The sequence below is a fragment of the Stigmatopora nigra genome, chromosome 4 (genome assembly GCF_051989575.1).
Source record: "Stigmatopora nigra isolate UIUO_SnigA chromosome 4, RoL_Snig_1.1, whole genome shotgun sequence".
Taxonomy (NCBI): Eukaryota; Metazoa; Chordata; class Actinopteri; order Syngnathiformes; family Syngnathidae; genus Stigmatopora; species Stigmatopora nigra.
This window is the reverse complement of record NC_135511.1, coordinates 8997355-9022166: the sequence shown is the minus strand read 5'-3', so window position 1 is coordinate 9022166 and position 24812 is coordinate 8997355. Positions and strand designations below refer to the sequence as shown.

General features: G+C 38.7%; 2 protein-coding genes across 2 annotated transcripts; one reads left to right on the top strand and one right to left on the bottom strand.

Moving 5' to 3' along the window:
* The first annotated feature begins 137 nt into the window (after window positions 1–137).
* LOC144195659 (regulator of G-protein signaling 7-binding protein A-like) lies at window positions 138–5125 on the top strand. The gene is made up of 6 exons (XM_077715450.1): window positions 138–818; window positions 1866–2032; window positions 3577–3707; window positions 4100–4244; window positions 4803–4873; window positions 4993–5125. Exons 1-6 carry the CDS (start codon window positions 669–671, stop codon window positions 5082–5084), a joined length of 756 nt encoding a protein of 251 aa, XP_077571576.1. The 5' UTR covers window positions 138–668; the 3' UTR covers window positions 5085–5125.
* Window positions 5126–12696: 7571 nt separating this feature from the next.
* Window positions 12697–22024, bottom strand: LOC144196098 (PI-PLC X domain-containing protein 3). The gene is made up of 6 exons (XM_077716090.1): window positions 21708–22024; window positions 15420–15676; window positions 14894–15067; window positions 14491–14666; window positions 14012–14113; window positions 12697–13326 (listed from the first exon to the last, which is right to left on the bottom strand). Exons 1-6 carry the CDS (start codon window positions 21811–21813, stop codon window positions 13167–13169), a joined length of 975 nt encoding a protein of 324 aa, XP_077572216.1. The 5' UTR covers window positions 21814–22024; the 3' UTR covers window positions 12697–13166.
* Between the last annotated feature and the right edge of the window lie 2788 nt (window positions 22025–24812).

The following is a 24812-nucleotide window of genomic DNA, read 5'->3' as shown; positions in this document are numbered from 1 at the left end:
AAGTATGTATATGTAAATACATTTATGTATATTACGTATACTATGTTATCTATGTTACCTCATAATCAGGGGGCTGTAATGCTTTCCACACAATGTTCCTCCAAGGTTACGGCAGGTAGAACCAGCGTGAAGCGTGGAGGGGAGGGGTAGATTTGTGAATGAATGCGGAGTTTTTCACATCACACTGCGAGCTCCCAAAAAATACATCCAAACAAATTGTGGACTGGTGACGTTTGCAGCTTCTCTGCAGCTTAGAGGCAGCAGATGCGTATCTTGCTGCCTTTGCCTTCTTTTGACCGTGGTGTTCGGTGCAAAGCACAAGAAATGGACGTGGTGTACGGGATGATGCACGAGGAGGAGACGAAGCGAGCGAGCTGCAAGCTACGGGTGTGAAGGTGACTTGATGCGGACAAGAGGCGAGCGTATTCCGCCTCCCAGCCCTCATCCACCATCCTCGACTAGCCTCACAATCGGAAGGTGAGGCTTTGGGTGTGATCGGACCTTCGCCCCACGACCATCAAGCAGGTCAAGAGTCCACAAGAAGGAGGAAGGACGGTGGAGACTTTGGGGGGGCGGGGGAAGGAGGAAGAGAGTGAGCCGGGCTTGGGGAGCGGCACGCAGGAGAGCTCGTTCCCTATCAGGACGGGTTGATTAGTGCCTGTGTATGCATGAGTTCGGCGTCGAATGGGCGCAAAAACCGCCCCAGAACGGCCGGGAACATCTTCCAGATCGGCAAGCCTCTTTACAGAGACCCACAGCGCCGGGAGAGCACGGAGAGTAGCCGCAGAGCCCAGCGAGCTGTGGCCGATTGCAGGATGGTAGGTGGCGGAAGCGCGTCAATCCCGAGCACCGGTGGGTGCATGCGCGGATCCTATTTTGTGCATCCTACACGCTCATGTATGACCAAAATGTAGATGCAGAACAGAATCGACATGTCATAGTAATACCCATTTATAGCAAAACGAGCTGTAGTGGATGATTTTGAAGGAAAAGAAATATATATTCTTTTCGTCTTGTTTATGAGATGTTCAATGATGTTGATGTGATACACATGGCATACATGAAACATGTTAATGTCAAGTGATGGCTGCGTACAATGAACGTTCTGCAGATGCTGCATGGCAGTCTCGCAGTTTTTTTCTCTTTTTAATGGGGGGGGGGGGTCGTGGGGGGTGCTGCAAGGTGCTGCAAAGTCTACATGCATCGTATGTTATTAATCCAATGTTTGTAATCTAAGTATTTTGATAAGGTAAAATCATCTATATGGACTTTGGTTCTTTTTGAAAGGCACTTGTTGCTTTTGTTCAATTTACCTCTTTGTTTAACATTATTTTATAATAATTCTTTCATTTTATGCACCGCTTATTGCCATATGTCTCGGGGTGCTGGTGCCAATCCCTGCCAAATATGGACAGTAAGCAGGTGGATACCTTAAATTGATTGCCAGGGCAATTTTAGGATAAGATTTTTATTATTGTTTAGTTATGTGCTTTTTAAAAATAAAAATAAATGATGTGCATGTGCCCAATTCAATTTGTTCTGGAATCAATAGTTTGAATTGTACTTTGTTCAATGAAAAATATATGCACACCAACTAATCTAATATCTAATACAAGAGCTAAGCAAGATTTAAGAAAAAAATAACATTATTGTACTGGACCTTATGCTATTTGATGGTTTCTTTTACAGGTACAAAAAAAGTCACGTGTAAACTATATCAGATACTTTAAGCTGGTATACAATAATGCATTTGGACTTAAACGCCTGAGCATTATTTTAATAATCCAGGCAGGTTAAAAAAAGCTGTTATTCGACTGAATATGCATGCTTTTTACTCTGATATTTTCTATGTGATTGCAATGCAGATCGTGCAAGAGTTCAACACGCTGGTAGCTCTTTACCGCGAACTGGTCATTTCTATTGGTGAGATCACTGCCGACTGTCCTAACTTGCGGGCGGATATGTTGAAGACACGGAGCAAAGGCTGCGAGATGGCCAGGGCCGCACACCACAGTCTCTCTTTAATAGCAGGGTAAGATTTAAGCAGGCAAATAACCTCCTCCCATCTCCTAAAACAAACTTTTTTTTTAAAGAAACTAGCACTAGAATGTCATACATACACCTTGACATAAAACCACTAATATTTAAAGCTGTGTGCCAGCATTTTCTTTGTGATTTCCGAAACTGGACATTTCAACAATTAATAAAAAGTAATCTGTAGGATTATTTTTTGCAACATTTTTCTCATTGGTCTTCCCTATTTTATATAATATAAAATAACCACTTGCTTACACAACAGTCCACCCATCTATCCTTTTCAGCTTTTCCCCTCAGGGGTTGCCAGAGCAAAACAGTCAATTTGCATGATACATTTGACACACAGTTTTCACGCCAGATGCCTTTCCTCACGTAACCCACAAGTGGGAATTGAAGCCATGTTTCCACAATAACAGCAGGGCACTCGGACCATTGAGCCATCACTGGGGTCACTTACACCGACAATAACACTTAAAAATAAGATAAAATGTTTCCATATAATGGTTTAATAAAGTGTAAATGTATTGTGGTTTTAGGTATCTGCACTCGAGAGTAACAAGAATACACTATATATACTAAAGATCTCCCAAATCCAATGTGAATTAATGGATCAGAACCATGTAAAAAAAGATCAAATGTATTTATTTATTTTTAGATACGTATTAACTTTGGTTAAATGAAATAAAAGTTTGTTAAAGTTCACAAAGTGGAAAGTAAGGGTAAAAAAAGTATGTTAGTAGGAATTGAAATGCGATCATTTTTCCAAATCTTATCAGTCTCTTCTTACAGGCATTAAAAGCAATTACCCATATTTATTGTAAAAAGTTGCTGCAAAAATACTAACACATTTTTGAATGCGACATCCATGAATATATTAAGTTGTGTGTTTGAAATGTCCACTTAGTACTTTCACTCTCCATTGGGTGATTCAGAGCTCATTTAGCCATCACCTGCTATAGATTGAAGCATGTGCAAAGCTGCTGTAGAGTGTCATAAAAGTCAGTGATGAGGGAGCGCTGGGTAGATAAATCACACTTGATGGGCTTTTTATGTCATCGCATTTCATTACTCGTCCTCTGAAAGCTAAGCAAACTCAAAGACAGATAATCATTTCATCAAGCAAAAGTGAAGGCGTAACTCTACTGCTTATTGTCATGTTTTATGTCTGACTCAAGTAATATTGATGTGTTTTTTTTAATTTAAAAATCAATTCAATTAGTTTACTTTTGCCGTGTTTCCACACACTTTTGTCCAACTGACCTGTGGGGAAAGCAGTTTGTGTGTATGTCGCGTGGACACATCACCAAACACAAATGATTATGCAAATTAGTCCACTTTTACGTAACAGTGCAGAAGTGCAGATGGCAGTGTTTACTGACGCATTTTCAGAAAAGGCAGTTGAATAAAGATTTAATTGTTTGCTCCGTTTCACACGCCAGGCACTCCAGAAATTCATTTATTTTTAACCATACATTAAATTAGCAACTTTCCACAATGTATTTGCCCTTGAAGTAGGCTAATAATTGATGTCTCTGTTAGGCCGGAGGATGGCGAGATTCACCCGGAGATCTGCAGGCTTTTCATCCAACTGCAGTGCTGTCTGGAAATGTACATCACCGAGATGCTCAAGTCCTGCTGCTTGCTGAGTTCTTTGCAGCTCCACAGGAAAGGTAAACATACCCAGAGGCACTTACTCTGCATACACTTTGAGAACAACCATTAATGTTTCAACTGAAGCAAATTGAAAAATGAGTGATACTTATACGAGAACTATCCATCACCAATGCTGACAAACTCACTTTCAAATGTTAAAAAAACTTTCATTCTATAATAATGAATTTTCTATCTTGCAATCCAAACTGCAACACAATTTTTCTTGTCATAATATCCACCATCTTTGTGTCAGAACTGTACATTTTTACATTGCCACCACTGATGCATAGAATAGAATGCTGCAAGCCTTTTGTCAATTTCGCAGTAAATTACTCTTTGTGTATTTTTTCCACTAAGATTTCTCAGAAACGTATTGTTGACATGCATCTGGCTTTTTCTGTGGCACCAGGCAAAGAGCCCTTTAGCCTCCCCTCATCAGACAGGAAGCTTGAGGAGAGTTCGGACGTCCCCATCCTTGAGGACACCTCCTCGTCGCCCACTGATGGCCCTGCACTCAACTGGCAGGTAGCCACGGATATAGAAGACATTGAAAAGTAAGTTCATGCTGAAATTCCTCTCTCAATCTTTTGGGATAATTTTGCTGTGATCACCAGAAAGTGTGCATGGATATTTCTTTATGACTTATCACTAAACATTGGTCTTGCATTGTATTGTTATTTTATATGTACTTTAGCAACAAGACCATTTTGGAAGCAATTATTTATGTAAACAGTACAACTATTGTAACATTGATAATAAGAATAGATTATGTGAGAAAAAAATCCTGTAATATTTGTAGAAAGCAATTTTAGTAATACACTCCTTTGCTCCAAGATCTACATTTCAATGAGCCAACCTCCCGCGATCAACTTTGTTGTTAGGGTTAGAATTCAGGGTTTGGCAAAGCAGTCCTGGTGGGCCACTGCGGGTAGCTTTTTGTTCTACAGACACTTTAACCAACGGGGGTTGTGATGAAACAAGAAGCACCAAACTGCAATCCACTGATTGCACTTCTAACATACCAGATTTGTGGAATGGTATCACACATGACTTACTTACAGTTAACTTTCCACAATCTACATAAAATGGACCCTTGATCTTATTTGTTGTAGGGACATGAGAGAAATGAAGAACCTTCTTACTAAACTCAGGGAGACAATGCCTTTACCACTGAAGAACCAAGGTGTGTTGAGACCTAATACTAAGTTCTTAGAGTTCAGTACAGTGCTGTACAAGTAGAACAAAAATAAATATAAATGAATAAAATGTGCTATATGTTGATTCCATTTTCGTTGCTTGTAGACGACAGCAGTTTGCTGAACCTGTCTCCCTACCCACTGGTCAGAGAGAGAAAGAGGCGATTCTTTGGCCTCTGTTGCCTGGTAACCAGCTGAGCTATCAACAACAACAACAAAAACAACAACAACAATGTCAAGAAACTTCACATTGTCCTGTCCTGTCCTTCACCACCCAAAATACTGCCATTTACAGACAAACAGACCAAAATAGAGCAAGGCTGCCCATTGTTATTTATTTATTTATTTTGTATCTTTTTGTACTACTACCGAGAATAACTTATAGAATTACCCAATAGTTTTGGCTCAATAGTAATGATGTAATGTCATGTAAAAGACAAAGAAAATATGCACACGTGCAAAACAAACACATTTTGAAAATATGGTTTTCAATTTGTGTTAATGGTCAATGTGAGCCAGTGCATGTTTCAATATCAAACGTAAAATAACATTTTTAAAAAAGTACCAATATTGGATTGAAGAAAAACTGAAAAATACAAATGTAGCCCTGTTTTTGTTTCCTATAAGCGAGCCTCCGATGTCCTGCCACTCAAATGAACAAGTAGATACTTATGTGCTACTATAGGCTGAAGGCTGTTCTCTATTTGCTAACTCTTAACCTACATGCAATACCAGTGCTGTGTCTATACCATCTACTGGAAAAATTTTAACAATGAATTCATAAGCCTTGATACAAAATAATACATCATAAATCGTGCTCTGAGAATTTGTGTATATACATCCCTAGAATATACCTATAAAGTGACATTGTTATTTGTCCCAAAATAAAGGTGAAATAGTTCAAAATGATAGTGCATACATCAACAACAGCCAAAACAACGTGAGTGATGCCTTCACGGGCCTTCAGCCTGCCTGTAATAAAAAAAGGGGGCAAAAAACAGAGTCGCAATGCATGGAAGGATACAGTAAAAAAAATCACTTTTAAACTCATCAATTAAGGTACCATTCTATTTATTTTTTCATATTGAAATGGGTCAAATTCACTAACAATATAACCGAAGGGTTAGTGATGTAAATGTCTAAAAAAAACAAAAACAAAAGAACATGTTTAATCAATGAAACATGTACAAATGTTTAGGAAGTCAGAAAGTAATTTACTAATTGTGTAGTCCAGTCTAGAAGTTTATTGTTTCTCCTTCATACCTCTTCTTATTTTAGTCTTCCATGAAAGATATAACTGTATCTTAAACTTAAAAAATCAAAGCGGGATATATATATATGTATAAATTGCACATGCACCCCCCCCTCACACACACATGCATCTTGTATTCTGTACACTTCCTGTTCCAGTGCTCTGAAAATAAGTAGGCCTGTTATTGGTTGTTACTCAGCATGGCACCACCATGTGGAAGATGCTTGATAGAGTTTAGAGACCCTTGGAGGGACAGTCAATACATGAGGATGATGTAGATCCTTTACATTGTTAATAAAACTTTTGTTATAGAAATGAATTTTTTCCTTGATTATTGTGTTGACCCACAGTGATATTTCAATCTTTTATCATTCTTTTGTTCTTTTTGTTCGGATAATCTTTTGGGCGGCTTGATTACTTTTTCCAACATTATCTTCTTTCCCAGCTTCATTGACAGAACAATTTAACATGATTATTTTTATAAGTTTTTTTGGAGTTGTGGACATTTTTTAGGAAAGTTATTGGGTCTTAATCATGATGACATGGTGATCAGAAACCTGAAAACATAAATATTCTATTATATGTACACATTTGTTGAGCTTGGAAGTGTTAGTTGTTGACCAACAACTTACAGTAAATAGTAAATACATTTACACATGTACATGTTTGTGCACATTTAAATATACAAATACTCCAAGGTTTGATGTTATTAGCAGGGGAAATATATTTATTAACACTCTGCTCTGCATAGGCATTTCATATTGTGATTAAAAGCAAGAATGCAAGACTTAACTAAAGATTTTCTTAACTCAAGTGATAACTGGAATCAATCTGATGAGAATTAGGGGGTGTCTCAATTCAAAAGGCTTGATAATCCATAGTACTTGCTTGAAAGATATAAGATAGTACTTGAAACTTATATAGGACAAATTGCCATATGTATGCCCCCCACCACTACACACCCTTTGTGTCATTTAGGCACTCTGCTTGGTCCTTACAACAATACTCCCCAATATGCTCTGAAATCAAGAGCAAAGGTGGACACATATTATCATCAAGGTCACCATGTTTCCCCATATCTGACAAAAAAAGTGCAGCCTGATGTAGTGTTGTATTGTGGCCACGTGCATGCGCTGTCTGCTACTGAATCATTGTTATTATTTCTCATGCACCTCTTCAGATGGAGTTTGCACACACTGACAACAATTGACCTGCCAAATGCTCCCTTAGTGGTTGTTTATATTACAGTGTTTTTCCATCAACGCAGTTGGCCAGTTAATACATTCATTGGGATATACAGAAAAGTGGAGTTTGCATGTTCTCCCCGGGTTTGCATGGGTTTTCTTCAGGTACTACGGTTTCCTCCTACATACCAAAACATGTATGGTAGGCTGTTTGAACATTCCAAATTGCTCCTAGGTATGAGAGTGAGCATTAATGGTTATCCGTCTCCTCATGCCCTGCGATTGGCTGGCCACTGTTTCAGGTTGTTTGTTTTGGGATAGGCGCCAGCACCCCCCGCAACCCTTGTGAGGATAAGTGATTAGGAAAATGAATGAATGAATGTTATTTCCTTTATAAACACATTCCATCCGGATGTTGTTGTCAAACTCATGGATGACCTCATGCAATTCCAAGCCATTACATGCTGTCAGTTTGGAAGTGTGTGCTACCGAGCCACAGGGCATATTAGCTTGTGACAGCGACAGATGATTCTCTTTCCGTAAATAAACAAATCTGTGCAAGCAACAGATTCAGCAGGTCCAAGTCATATGACAAATCAATAGGGAACAGGCTTTCAAATGGCATGGAGTGTTTATTTTAATATGGCAGAAATCCCATTGAAAAGTGGTCCTATATGAGAGAAGATGGTAGGAACAATCTCGTCCTGTTGGATAACTATAGTGAACTGATATTATATAATATTATATAATATGTACTATATTATCATTGTGTGCATTTGTAACGTATATCACCATTATCATATTTAAATATTTCCTAAATATTGTTTACTCCAAACAAGCACGATGCTGCAATATTAATGGAAACCATAAACAAAGGGCAATACGTTTCAATACCTCTGGAGGAACTGCAACAAAAAGTTAACTCAATGTGTAAAGGATGAGCTCAGAAACACTAAAGAAAAACAATGTCACTTAATACAGCTCGCTGCTACATCCATAAATGCGACTTAAAACAGAACTACACAAAAACAAAAAAGCTTTCATCAACAACAGCCAGAAGCGCCGCCGGCTTCTCTGGCTTTTCAAAAATGGACTCCTGCAAATTGAAAATGTGTTCCATAGTCTGACGAGTCTACATTTTAAATTGATTTTGGAAGTTGTGAATGTTGTGTCCTCCATGCCAGAGAGTAAAAGAACCATTTGGACTGGGTTGCTTGGTTTGCTGGAGCCTATCCCATCTGACGGCGGCTGAAAGGCAGACAACACCCCAGACTGGTCGCCAGTCAGCCGGAAGGCACACAGAGAGCCATACGACCGTTCACACACACAATCATACCGCCATTGGCGGGAATTGAGCCCACACCGAAGTCAGATGAGTGAAACACAACACCATCAGGTGGCCCAGAGATGAAAATATCATCTCAAATGATGCTACGGATGTGATAAGATGGAAGAAAGATGACAAGCAGACAGGGTGAGGAAAAATGTTGTGCTTAATGGTTGTTTAGGTGACGGAATGTCATGGATTTAATTTCAGAATGACACAGAGAGGTGGGAGTATGGAATTTGGCTTACAGGAGAGATATAGAAGGCCAAGCAATTTATATAAATGTGTATTTTTTTTTAAAGGTTATGGCAAAGATAGAAGAGAGAATTGATGGTAGCCTGAATCAAATAGCGGGTTCTGATTGTTATGATTTGAGGGTTAAATGAAATGAGGGCAGCCATTTAAGGTAAAGTCTTTGGAACAGTATGTGTGTGAGATGGTGTCAAAGGTCGCAGTCAGTCCCAGGAACATGAGGATAGAGAGGGATTTAGAATCAGAGAATGTTATTTGTGAATTTGAAGAGGGTCCTTTCAGCACTCGTGACAGGAGCAGAAAACGTATTGAAAGGGTTATTAAAGGTGAGGTGGGAATGGAGTTCGCTAGATATGACTTTTTTTTCCATATGTTGGGACATGAATAGTAAATGACAAATGCCATAAAGGTGATGGACTGCAATACTTTTGAATAAATACTAAGCCTCAGTATCTTTTGACACCGCTATTGTATTGAATCACAATTGAAGGTGGTTTAGGTGTATTGACGACTACTTGTTCACAATTTTGGCGACTACTTGTATGTAGTGCAAAGATTAGAGGCACATAATGAATGGGTCATTTTCCATGTCAATGAAATCACCAGCCAGACTAAATGCCTCCTTCACGGTTATCCTGTCCCTCAGGCAACAATAACAGTTTGCTCTGGCCAGCAGACCATGGCCTTCATTAGTGCTGCTACACCATAGTCACATGTCCTCTTTTGACCGCCATCTGTCTCCAAAAAGTCTTTGTACTACATATTAACAATAAAATGCAGCAGTCCCTGACCTTTCTGCACTAAATGCACGGCTGACGAAGGGTATTAGAGTGGACAAAATTGGAACAGCTGACTGTATTAATTCATTAAATGGCCAAACTTAATTGTCAGTTTTCTGTTTTAGTCAGAATACAAGGATCAGACTAAAAAAAATCAGTGTACGTATGTTGTCATCATAGGCAAGTGGACAAAGAAAACCAGAACATTATCCTTATGTCTCCTGTGTGCACAGCAATGAGTACACTCCCGCCCATTTAGTGATTAAATGTCTACCCAGAGTGCTTTTGACAGCGCTGGTAGAAGTTTTATGGCGCCTCCTGCTCATAAATGTGTACCGCAGGGTACTGTTAGTGTGCTTCATCCTTATAATGAGATGCGCAAGAGACAATAGGCGTCCTCACACTTCAAACTTAGTAATAACAAAGCATAACATTTACTGTTTTTAATCAATGAAACAAAGTCAATCTGTATGCATCACTGAGTCTTTCATAATATTGTCACTGTAATTTCTCAACAAATTGCCTTTTTTTAAAGTACTGTGACTTTGGCTCAGAAAGTGTTATGTTAGATAGAAGAAATGTCTAATTATAAACATTTCTTATTAATACATTTATTAATAATATTACAACTACTCATGACCTTTGTGAGGATAAGCAGTACGGAAATTGCATGAATCAATATTACAACAACGGTTATAGTAATGTTATTCTGCTACTCCAGTCTAAAAAAATGATAGTTATTTTACTCATGTTATCTAATACTATAAATACTCGATCTTCAGAAAAGAAGGATTTTTCATGATATTCTTGACCAACGTGCTCTCAGCATTCAGGCAATCCAGTTTCATACCAGGTCTGTTCCCACTTCACGTGGTAAATTACAAAGTGAATGACAGTGAATTACATGAATTATACAACACAGTCTGTGCAAGGTCACCCTGTATGCCATCGCTCGCCCACTTCTTTTCTCATCACCGTGGTAACTAGGATGATTTCACCCCTCCCCTTATATTTTTTAGGATGCTCCAGAGCACGTAGGCAAAAAAGCTTAAAGTCCAAGTGGTGTCCAAGTGCTTGTTCCATGCTCAAATTTTAGAGAATCTGGGTTGAGTATGACTATTGTGATGAGGTCTCAAACACAGACAGGTACAACGTGAAAAGCTGTTTAATCATTTTATCAATATCCTTCATATCCAACTGAAGGTTCATATATTAAATTGCACTAACAACTTTGCGGCCATAGGCAGTAGGTAGCCCCGCAAAGACCACATAAGAAGTGACATCTGTTAATTAATTTCCTAAGACAGACGCAGGTCAAGCCAAGATAGTTTTGTATAATTGACTTTTAATTAGTTGCAACTCTCAGAACAAAGATTTCAGTTTTACAACAGCAACACACTCCTTTTTGGATCATTGTATTATTTTTTTTTCTTATACACCGGAGCATAAAAGCAATGACAACAGCTTTGACCAGGGAAGACAATAATGACCTCACATCACAATTTGCACGTCCTTTTCAAGTCTCAAGTCATTAGTGCCGTTCCAGTCTTTTTGATTGCAATTGGGAGAAAACAGACAAACAAACAAGAGTTTTGTTATTACAGTCATGCAAGTTTCAAAATGGAAATTATAAAACAGATGCACAGAGCATATGCATCAAAATGATTCTTTAATAGTTTGTCACTTATGCACACCACTATCAAATTTGTATTAAAAAAAGAATCATAACAGAGAGGTAAATTTCTTGGCAATATTGTCTTTTGCAGCTACGTTGATTAGAAGACATAAAAGCAAACAAACAAACAGGACTTTTCATCTCACCCACATGACAGTTTTGACTTTAAAAACACATTCAACAGTCCCAAATAGTTTAGTGGAATGGTTGGACAAAGGGGAATGATACACCGATCCTCGCTGGATACATTCTCAGAAAGTGCTTTTATTCTCTTTTGAGTCTACTTCCACTCTTTGGTGTAAGTTATAATATAAGCCAAAAATAACATTTACCGTGAGAGGGAAATATACACGCACACAAAAAAAAAAAACAATCAAACACAGAATTAGATATCCACTCATGCATTATCACATACCAAACATAAAATACCACTTAACCTACATTTGACACTCATCTAAAACATTGAATTTCATTAAATAAAACACCTCTCGCTCTGAATACAAATAAAAGTCCCATGTATGCGAAAGGTAAATGTTTTTTTTTTTTTTGCCTATACAGCATCTCATATTTCTGTCAATGAATTTATCACTGATTGGCTATTCCAACTTGCAGATTCTTTGAATAAATGATGACAGAATGTGAACTTCAGAGACCTGGAGACATTCAAAGACACCAATAAAGACATCAATGTTGCACCGCTATTTAAACATATTGAAGCAGTCCTGCAAAGAAAAATAAATATTGAATAGAAGTAAAAGTCACCTCTAAAGTTGTGTGTCAGCAGAAAGACAAAACAGTCATGGTGACTCATGGATGCTGCACCAGAGTATAGTCAATACAGACACACAAGGGGTGGTTGAAAGCTTAAACAGACACTGGATAGACTCTTGTGAGCAATATTTTTGTACATCACGACTCAGCACCCACTATAAATTCAGTCGGGGCTTGTGATTTCTTCACAGATCATCACAGCAACACCTTATTTATTTTAAACACAATATAGTCTTATTTCCCTTTTCACACAAATCTTGAAGAAAGTAGTATTTTTTTTTAGTTTGGTGATTTCCCCACATCATACCAAAATAGATTTTAAAAAATTAAGAAAAAATGGAATTTTAAATAAGAGTTATTTTATTGTTTCATTGCCCCTCGCAAGCCTCACCTTTCTGTTAATGGTATGAGATGGGTTGTGGAAAAAAAGTTGATTGTGTAGTAGGGGCAAGAAACATTTGGAAAAGTAAACTTTAGTTGTTTAATAGAAGATGTTAGAGATTTAAAAATTAAAAACAATAAAAATGAACCAAAAAAAACATAAAAAATAACATTAAATATTTTTTTTAAATCCATTCAAAAAGAAAAACATAAAAATAGAAATAATTGAAAATATGAAAAGTACAAAAATCCAAATTAAATTGTAATGTTATGGTTATGGTTGCCCAGCTGAAATTTCAACATATCCACTGACAATCCGGAATCTTTTAACAGTATGATTAGCAGTAATGCTTTTAGATAAACATTGATTTAAAAAAAACAACAACAACCTTAGCTTTGTATGATGTAAGCAATTGATTTAACAGCTCGTAATCCTCCCCAAATTAGTAGGCCGATACTGTCATTTGTGCATTTGTAACTCACCCATCGCCAAGTTTCTTCTCTCAACCTCATCGTGGCTCATTCACCATTTCACTATAGCCCTAAATAAAGCGAAAGGAGTTGCACGTCTCCACTGAAACAAACGGCAAGTAGCAAAGAGGTGAAGCAAAGACCAAAAACCCCTGGTAGCCGAAGGGGGAGGTCACGCTCGTAGGCTCTCAGGTAGCGTCGTCGTCGTCTTCATCATCCACGTGGTAGTTGAGGGTAATGACAGCGCTGATAAATTCGCCCAGCTCCACAAAGTCAGCGGTGATGATGTTGATGCCACTCTCGCCAGGCCTCTGCGACCGAATCCACTGCATCATTCCTGGCAAAGCCCTACGTAATGCATCCAAAGGACAATTATTGATTACAGGAGAATAATGGAGAGAGACTAGGAAACATAATTAATCCAGGAGGACAAAGACACATCCAAGAGCTGACGGACAAAGGGGTGGGGGGTTCTATTTTCTCCATCAACAAAATACTACACATTAGCACACAGAAAATATATCCTGGCCAGGATTATCATTTTCAATAACAATGTATGTAGGCCACATCATTGTTTTCTATACCTATACGTACTATACTTGCTTTACTAACCATATGAGCCAACCTTGATACTCCCTGTCTGGTCACATATATGGAAATTCCCTCAGAAATTCCATTATGCTATTTTTCATTTCAATAGAGCACTTGGCAGAATGTTAAACTCAGCCCCTCGGTCAACTTTACTTCACCAACTCTTTCCATACTCATATGTTCTGAGCAGTTAGAGCTCATCTAGCAAGCCATGCAGTACCCTTGTCAACTGCATCATCTCCCCTCACAAATTGTCTTTGCTTGCCTCCTTTCTCTTATCTCCCTTATTTATGCCAACAGTTATTTACACCTCCCTATCATCGAAAGTGTCCCGACATTCTTCAAAACTGCTGCTATCAGCCCAATCCTACAATAAACATCCAAAATTCAACATATCTATAAATAATAATAATCCTTTCTGACTATGTCGACAAATCCTCACCTTTCTGTAATCGTCTCTCGGAGCCCACTGGCCACTCCCTTCATCACTGTGCTGGCCTTTGGTGTGAGGACCACCTGTGAGACAAAGAAAGTCCCCTTCCTCCTGGAGAAAAGAACCAGTCCAATTTGAAGTTTATACCATTACTGCCACAACAGGTCACATAATGGTTAACAAGTGAACAGAAGTTGCACACAAAAATTACTCACAGAAACCTTATGTAAAGTACACATTTACAGCACGATGAGCAGCAGGGATTTTAGCAACTGTAAACTCACACCAATGCCATATACTGTATCTGATCAGTAGTATTTTAATAATGTATTTATTTGCTCCATTTTTCAACCATAGAAACTGACCAATATTGTTCAGATTATAACAGAAGGGTTGAAGTCAATTGGAAAGCAAATGGCAGTGATCTGATCTCAGTAACAAAATAATTCATGTGTGTCCAAAAAAGTGCTGAGAATCTGACCGCTAACCTGCGGTCAGTGACAGAAGCCTGGAGGAACTGAACCAACTTCTCTGGGTCGGTGGTATTAGCCCATGGGGCAGGCATCATCTGGCCTGGCCACAGGAAGGGGACTTCCAGAGCCATGGGGTGGTGGTAAAAGACCAGCACCTGATATTCCTTCTCCCAGAGATACTGCAGACTCACCTAAAGGACACAGGGGCAGAAGAATGAGCAGTTTTAAACCAGTGCAAAATTTAACCTCAATATTATACTCATTGTTTGATTAACTTAGAGATTTCTCAGCTCTTGTATTTGGCAGAATTCATTCCGATAAGTGTTATGATAAACAGGGGTTGAGGGGTATATGAATAGTTCATGATAAATACTATATACTGCCAGTAATGTGACTGCTTTTCTTCTTACAGGCATACCTCCTGAGCAAAGACAACTGGGCAAAGCTTTTCTCCAAAAACATCTTTCAACATGGTAACCAGCTTTTCGTGGTGCAGGTTTTGAACTCCATAGAAATGGTTGAAGTCCAGGAAAACTACTTCTCTCGCATGTGACGACAGGAAGCTGCTGATCTGCTCCAAACCTTCTCTCACCTGCACAAAACACATGTGCAAGGGATTATTATAAAACTAGGGCAATGTCTAATCATCATTTTAATCAGCAAAGCTCATATTTTAAAGCAATCCACTTCCATTATGTCCTCGAGTTTCGTCATTGTCATGCTTTATCTATGGCAAATTTCATGAAAATGCAATCTAACATTTAATTGGAAATTAATTGAAAACCATGGAAATGGAATACTACTTACTTCTATATTAAAGTACAGTCAACTACCAAGACTGTTCAATCAATACATCTACCTCCGAGACAGACGGAGAGACAGACAATAGATAGCGTGGACATTTGGGTATAAAGACAGAAATGCAGTTTTTAAAGTGTACTGACCGTTGCACTAAACAGACCATGGGCAAAAAAAAGCTCATTGTCAGGGTCTCGGGGCTTCGTGGAGATGCGCAGATCGAAGAAGCGGACACCGGCCTCCAGCTGGCTATTGAAGTTCATCGTCTGTGTGGCTAACCACTTCCGCATGAGCTTCTTGGCCACAGTGCCAAAAACAGAAACAAAGTTTTGGACGGTCTCTGGCTGCTCGGGGCCCACAGGAGACGCTTCGTCAATGTAAAAGCTGAAGGAGTCGTGGGAACCTGAAGGTGACACATGCAAAAACAAACACAACCTTCAGGAGGAATATTTTGTCGTATAAAGTTACCTCGAAACAAAGTCATAGAAAATGAATGACTTCCATACATATTGCTAGATTGTGTTCAAAATAAATATAGTGATTGTAAAGGGTCTTTTGGAGAAAATGACAAGAATGTCAAGAGTGTATTCAACCCACTTTTACAGTAACTGATTCACATGTGTATGAAATGCTTGGTTGGGCTGTAGAACCTGCTTCTCCTTGTGATCTGAACTAGTATATTTTCTTATTCACTCTCCCTTGCACAAATGACATGGAAGGTTTTATTTGGTTATGTTTAGGCTTCTTCCAGCCAGAAAATGCGACAAGACATCTGCGCAGTTTGGTTGTTTGAACAGTCAGAATATTTAATCTGAATGACTACAAATGCTGGAACAGCTTTAATGTGGTACTGCTGAGTTTCAATGTCTTATGGCTGTCTAAAATCAAGTGTTTATGAAGTAATTGCACATATTTAATCTTTAGCTGGAACACTGGCCAAAAAAAAAACCCCAAAACAGTATTTAAAAAATTGAATATCAAATTAAGGTAAGGTGCAATACAAAACAACAAGCAAATTAGTCAATTGTGAACTGGTTGTATTGAAATTAAATTTTCTTTAGATCAGACAAAAACAAAAACTCCACTATGAAAGGATCTTTCTTAACATTGTGACAGTTTCAGCATGACTGCCATGGAATTCAAATTTAGATGGTTCTTTTTATATATAAAACTGTTTCCGCCATTTCTGCAAGAATCCTAGGGGTGAATAACTTTCTTAAGGTCATACCACAGCATCTCCATCAAATAAATGCACCGCTATATTCGGCCTTAGGAGAGGCTACGTGGGCCTCAATGAAAAGATTCAGTCTGAATTTCTGATCTTCATACACTTGCAGTTGATCTCAAAGGTTTGTGCTCTTATATGACCTGCGGTGTGTATATGTACACAGGAGGTCATATTGGGACACATAAACCAGACAAATTGTTTTATCATTTGCCTGCTTGTTCTCATTTCTGTGATACATTGATTGTGCATCCTTTTTTTCCCGTTTTAGAACAACAGTCTGTTCAATCTCACAAAGTAGCAACACGCCCCTCAACACACACACAGTATATAGAGGGGAAACCATAGACCAGAATTCGTGCTATGATAAGCTTTTCGAAGACATCCAACACGAGGAGTCAAAGCAGAGTTGACAGTTGGAGCAGGCGGGCCCTGCAGCCAGGGTCACGCTCTGCTTCCAGATGACCAGCTTGAAAAGCTAGACATAAAGTTACTGGCAAAAGGATTTAAATTCACATTTTATGCGTACGCATTTCCATGGCAAACGTAACACAAAAACAAACTGCACATCAACATTTGCACTAGTCCAAATGCATCTTTATCAAATGCCTAGCCAATTCAACGGAAAATTACTCATCATTTGCCTACTTGCTTCCATTTCTCTGCCACACAAATAATCAGTAAATAGCACCAAAATTCATAAATAAAGTGCATTTGATTATATTGCATGCAGGATTATAGAGCTCAATGTCAATTTTACAACAAAAATAAAGGACTTTATATCTGCTTTATAGTAAAAAAAATATACTAATTGGTCAGCAGTCCATTAATTTGTGCCCGTTGTTCATGGGGTGTAAGGGATATTGCTTTTCCAGGTGTGCATTCTTCTGATAAGATAATGGAGTGTCTTTGGTGCATCTTGCTTCCCCATTTGGGGTACAGGGAACAGAGGCCCATTGTGTTCTTTTATCTGAATTAAGCCTGCCCACGACAAACAGGCTCAGCACTTTTTACTTGATATAGTATTTCAATGTTTCCTTTTTCAAAACTAATAGTGAGTTTTGGATATTATTCCTCTTGAATAATCAGTAACAAAACACATTTTGCTCATCTTAACAGATGGTAATGGATTCCCCAACCAACAACACTTTGACATAAAGCTGCATTTCAAATAAAGAATGGCCTTCCATGAGTATGTTGTGAAGGCTGTGCATTATATATTCATGCAAAACAACACACACTATTTCAAGGAGACAACTTTAAGCTTGGAGGGCCCCACTATACTGCCAAAATATCCACAAGTGCAGAGAGATGTACGCTGCTGAGTAATGCTTGTATGCCGAGTGAAATTCAATACAGGAGAAGAGATGAATGGCAGAGTTGAGAAGAGGAAATGGGGAGAGGATGTTTTTTTTAAAGAGATGATGACATAAAATGAGAATTTGAGGGTGGAAGTGAGGGCAGGTTTTGACAAATTAAGAGAACAAGAGCGTGGAAATAAGGAGATGATAAACAGATGGAAAGAACCAGATAAGGTCCAAGAGGAGATACGTGATGTGATACGAGAAGATGGAGAGATTAAATAAGATAAGAAAGGGAATAAGGGAATTTGAATAAACCTGGAAGAGAAAATCAAGGCAGGAGTTTTGGTCATGAGAAGGAGAAATAAGGAGTAAACATTATTGTGTAAATGAGCAATGATGGGTGATTGGAAGATTAAAAGATGAGGTAGCAATAAAGAGAAGATGAGATGATGATGTGGACTGACACTTGGGGTTGAAAAAGTCAAAGTACAGATTAGAGAAATAAAAGAGTAGAGGGGATGACAACCGGAGGCGATAGGACACAAAAATAATTGCAACCAGATGATTTAAAGAGATGAGTTGTGAAAATGCCTGGAGATGAGAGACAGTGATGGGATGAGATAAAGTGATAATCTAAGAAAAACATAGGAAATAGGATGATCAGGAAAGGAGACCAGTAGAATTAAGGGGGGGAATTCAGGAATGATGATGTGTGGGCATGAAGAGAGAAAATCAAGAGATAGGCGGTGCAAACGAGGAGGTTATTTGACGAGAAGACAAAAAATGAACAAATCAGAAGAGAATCAGGTAAAAAGAGAACAAAATACAACACAAAGTTTTTAGTTCTTTTACAAATGTAGACTAAGTGATGCATTTACTTAAATTGCATCGTGTGGCAAAAGGCTGAGATATTGTCACTGAAACACACCAATGGAGCTTCCTCTACTCTAGCATGTGGAAATCCATTCCCTTCAGTCTCCTCTTTTATCCCTCTCCCAGCCTAAAAATAGCCTGAAATGTGCACAAGGCTACCTGGCTGAACTGTCCTTTATAGGCAAGCCACTCCCCCACACAGAGACACATGCTACCCGTGTACTTACTGGACTTTTACAATCAAGACAAATTTCCTTCTGCAAGGAAATTCAATTAGCCAGCAGTACTGCGATGGAGGCCACCTGTGTAGAAATCCATACAAAATCATTTTCTTATAGCTTGCAAGACATCTGTGTACATAATTTGATCAGGAATGTTTACAAGCTGGCCTAAACAAAAAAAAAATACCAAGAATATAATTGAAGCCCCAAAATTCACTGTGCTATGGTTAACCGCATCATGGGTGCATCGCCCACCTTGTTTGGGGATTAAGAAGCAATGCAAGAGATCCACTCAGGGGATTTAAGCCTCCTCTCTCAGTGCTTGCTGCAAAAACTCAAAATACTCCTGCTTATTCTCTTTTATTGCCTCTGTTTGTCTTCAGTGTATGCACATCCATCGTGTAGTAGACTATCATGAGTGCAAGGCAGTTATAATGAGTAAAACCCACAATGATTTTAGGGTGCACTACTGATGACAAATATGTAGGGATATTCACTCCATCTTAATCTAGTTGCACGTTTTACGCGGAATGAGAGTCTCTTTGCTTTTATGATGACAGTGATGTCTATGCTTCCTTATCTTTAAACTGTTCTTCCTGGCAAAGGAGTTCCATCGAGTGGGACCCAGAAGAGCAGAAGAGCAGGAACCAAACAACAAAATACAATGCTGGTGCACAAAACTAAAGACCTTAATGAAAAATAACAGAGAAACCTAGCAGACTTGGGACTAGGTAAAATTAACAAAGAAACAAACTTCACGGGGATGACAAATACGCAAAACGACAACATTTTACATATGGTATTTATCTCCTATTCAAGAGGGAAATTGTTATGTATTTAATAGATGACAGAAGCCTAAAGACTTGTCATCTAAGGGAATGAGGGGAAAAATAAACCCATAGATTAGTGATGTTCCTTACTAATTGCCAATAATTAAGAAAAAGAACGATACGCGCACAGCTGTCCTACACAGGCATGGGGCTGTTTGGTATTTTGGGCACGGAATTGTGTCATTAAAGCCTTGAAATTACTGTTTTAAATAACTGAAATGGGCCCAAACCTGCATTAGATCATAGTATTGCACTTAGAAATGAAATGTCACTTAAATGCATCAATTTTAGTGAATCTTTTATACTATAGAGGTCAAACACTGCTCTAAGTTCCTCCATATAACATCCTTGCCTTTAATGAGCTTCTGTGGGTGGTGATACAGGCCTGTTTTTTTTCTTTCTGTCCCCGATTGATCCTGCCTTAATAAAAGCTGGACACAATAAGATGTCCCTGTAGTAACATTTTGAAATCAAATATCTATAGCAGCACCTACTTGCTGTTCAAATCAAATTCACCCCCAATAAGGAAATCTTGACAAACAATCTCTGTCATTTGTGCACGCAAAAGGGGAAGAAAAAGCTGTCAACACTGTTTATACAGAACACGGATCCAAAAGGGTGAGGTGGATAGGAGAGTGTATGTTTTGCCTCCCGACCATAGCCCAGTTGCAATGTGCAAGTAATAATAGCTAATTAAATGGGACAGAGCATACCCCCATGCTGTTCAATACCTCGGCGCCGTTCAAGTAAGCTGTCACACTGAGCTGTGTGATTCAGCAAATTGCTAGCATGACTTATGACATGTCAATGCTGGTGTGTGGCGTCTGGCGTCTAAGTGCTTGCGGGTTGTAATTTGGGACCTAGGCCTTCAGTTCAATTCAGCTGTTTACACATCCAGTACCATACCTCTCTTAAAAAGTATAATACAAATATATAACATAACAAACTCACCTCATGCTGACCAGGCATGAGGGCATACAAGTGTATTAGACCTGCACAAATTAGTAAAAATACAAGCGTAATTGAATCCCTAGAATTTTTTAAACCTTTTTTTTTTTACCTAAAATCCCACAAGGTGGCGACAAAGCAATAAATATGGATATAGCTTTGGTCTGACAACCACTGAGTGACATTTAAATGTGTGAAAAACAGTGAATAGGTTACCTGCTAACAAACATATTTTCTCCTCTGGGCAATTGTAGTCGTCACTGAATCCAATAATTTTGCAGCAAGATGGCAAAAAAGGATATAAAACGCATGCATGCAAGACTTGAGGATCTAGTAAAAATAAATGTATAGGCTATGGTAGGACAAATTAGAATGATTAATCAATACGATTTCTGTAATGGCCGTGGATGATTAATTGACTTGTTATAAGGTGCTTCATAAAAGATGGGAGCTTTGTAAAAAGCAATTACCAACATAATTGGAGTTGGGGGAAAAAAACTGTGTGCTGATTGGTTGGAAACAAACATTCGACATTTTTGAGAGAAGTAGATATACTCAATATGTGCACCTCATCATTATGTTTCTAATCTTCCATAAAGTTATAATGTTTGGATTCCTGTTTTTCTACGCATTTACCCTTTATATATATTTTTAATAATTGTTCTGCACGTCTGTGAATATTTCTGTTCTGCCAAATTAATTTCCCTCACCTACCCATCAATATCTCTTCATATATGTATTCTAGTTTGAAGCTGAGTAAAAATGCATGCAAGTTTTCAAATATAATTCTCACGTTGTGCAACAGGTCTTTTGTGCATACGCCTAAATGCACCTTTTCAATTTCTGATGGTTCCATTTGACGACATTTAGAGGTCAATTATGGTATTTGATCTGCATCCGATTAGATCTTCACGTGCCACATGAATAATATAATGTATTTATGACTACGCCCTCCGATTTACGTTCAAATTCATTTGAAAGCACCGACGGTAAAATGCGAGAAAATTTCCCAGCAGCACCTGAATGTACTCACCCGGGATGGCCAAGTTGGTAAGCGGGATGTTGTGCATGCTTTGCGGGAGGCTCGACATCCAGTCAGCGAAGCGCAGATCACTACTTCTGCCGTGAGACGAAGCCATGCTGCCGCCGTGTTCAACACACACTTCCCCGGGAGAAGGCTTGCCTCGGCGGCCACCTTCTTTCTGCCTGCCTGCCTGGATGGATGGAAGTATGAGTTGATGGATGGATGGATGAATGGATGGATGGATGGATGAAAGGAGGATGCCTAGTGCGCGCTGGTCCTCCTCCACGTCCACCTCCTCCTCCGCCCTTTCCAGACGCGCGCGCGCACACACGCTCCACTGGCAAGTTAAGTGACAGTGTACACACCACCCACACCTGGGCGGCGCACTCGCCACGTCTGATGATGACTGGTCACTAGGGTCTGCGAACAAGTGAGCAGACAATCACATCCAAGGTTCGAACTGGGAGTACTGGCTGGGAATGCTCAGGTTTCAGTGGCCACCAGGGCGCTAGACCTGCAATCCATTTTCACTGGGAGAGGCTGGCGGAGAATTTCTCCTCCTATCATTCATATTAAATGCACTCATATTATGAATTAAATACAATTTATTTACATAAACATATATATATGTATGTGTGCATGTGTATATATATATATATATATATATATATATATATATATATATATATATATATATATATATATATATATATATATATATATATAAATAAAATAAAATCTTGTAAATACAAGTGTTCTTGTACCTGTAAATTTTGTTAACAAATGAATAATTAGATTAATTACCATCACGTAGGTTGGTGGTCTTCCACACAAGGTACCTCGCTTTTGTGGGAGCCAGAGACAGATTTATTCTCAGCCACGCTCACGCATTGTCAGAGTGAAATCCTGGCCCTCAATCGTCAGGCAAAACTTAATTTTAGGTTTCAACGGCTAAAAGGGGGCACGCTGATGTGGGGTGACAACTGTGAATTCGCCTGGCTGCTTGGAGTGACCCATTATGGGTGTTTCTCTTTCACATGTTTCGATGAAAACAACTATGAGCCTCCAGCCTTGAGGCTCAATAGACTGTGTTTTCTTTCTGGCCGCCCAAAGCTCACTATTTTTGGGCTCAGCCACTTGGAGGATTTGGGGTGAAAGATGCGTTCGAAGGCAAACTGTTACATTGGCTCCCGAGTGTAAAATAAGGTACTTTGAGGTGGGTTGAATGGCGCAAGTCCATCTAAAATGCACAAATAGTGTATAAATGATTTGGAGACAAGGCATTTCCATGAGATCAATCATTTCCTTTTTTCTAATTCTATTTAATAAATATAAAACTAATGATAATAAAGGATATTCTAATATTCATTATGGTATAGAAAATGAAGATATATATTGAATAAAAATACATGATTTTATGATTATAAGGGTTGTGGGGGTGCCAGAGGCTATCCTGAATGTAAAGGAGATGTATAACTGTAATGTTTTCATAACTTACACTTCTTGCTACTGAAAAAAAATGTTATTCCAGCAATGCCTTACTCACAACACTTATAGTGAGGTGTTTCATGCATGTCTCAATTGGAGGCCTCGGGTTCCACCCACGATACACTGAGGAGACTCTTTACCCCAACTGGAGGGTCCTGGCTTCTAGAAGAGATAAACAAGGTAGCTGGTAGAGGGAAGTCTAGGCTTCCCTGCCGAAGCTTTTGCCCCGGGGACTCAACCACAGATAGAGAGCAAATAGAAGGATGGATAGGGTAAGCAAAGTGTGTTGTTTGATTTGACTTGCTCTGAGAGCGTGAAAATCTGCCCCTCCCACATAACTTATGTTTTTCTTTCATCTTAGAGGAAGGTTGGGGAATTCATTTTCCAAAAAGCTCACCTATCACCTATTGTAACCAGTTGTAAGAGCCTTGTTTGCCATTACCACAAGCCAATTCCAGACCAATTAAAAACAAAAACAACATGCATTCAGGCAGATTCCCAAAAATAGTTACAATGTTTCCAAGTTACACGCACCCAAGAGACAATTCTTGCAAGCATGCACAGGGAGACCACCCAGACAGGAGTCTCTGGAGCAATTTCAACTCGTAACCAAGAAACTGGAGAAAAAGCAGAATTATAAAAATAATATGCATATAGGTTTTACACCATCATTGCCATGTAACTCTTTGTCACTCTTACATTTCTAGCCACTAAGCTAACTAGGTTACAATATTCAGGCTTAAGGGGCTCCAGTTGATTTATGAAGGGGCGTGCTGGATTAACATCAACAGCAGGAAGCCACAGGCACTGTCACTTTTCCTTCAGATTTCCACTTGATGGAGTAACCCAGCTGATCTTTTTCCGACCCAAAATATGCCCGCGGGGCAGAATACTTACAGTTATGTAACGACCCTCAGGTAATGCAACCACCTCTACTCAGTGAGGCAATCGCATGAAGAATGTTAATGCAAGCCTATTGCTCCATTAATATAGAAGGGCCTAACCTGCAGCCCTTTGCTTTGCTTTTAAGTAGAATCAATAAGTAACATTAAAAATAACTATCTAATTTAAACAAATGAACCACTCATTTGTTTCATCAGGCAAACTGCAATGCATTTTATTGCTTGTACAAAAGCAGGGTAAGAGCAGATTCTTTAGTTAAAACAAATAACTTGAGGTTTCTATGGTATTCACGTGTGTTATTGTCAGAAAATTTACAAAATGTTCTAATCATTTGTATTTACAATAACAATTCATTATATTGAGATATGAAAGGTTGATTTTTACAGTAACTTCAAGACTAAATAAATTAAAGCTGTAATCTCATTGGACTAATGAGTTGAAAAGTATCAAACAAAAAGGTGATTCCAAAATGTGTTGAAGCAGCTCATTACACATTGTATATCAGCAAATTGTACAATGATCGCACAACATGTCAGTTGAATTGGTAAAGAATCTTCCTAATAGCCCAATCATGCTTCGATTTTAACTAATAAAATTCAAATTGGCAGTTGACCATTCAATAACTGTGTATGAATGTCATAAGAACTCAGTATTTTGTACCTTAAGAGTCCTATTAGAAGAACATTTTAACAGGCTTTTGTGGAAGACGTACCTGGTGTTTTT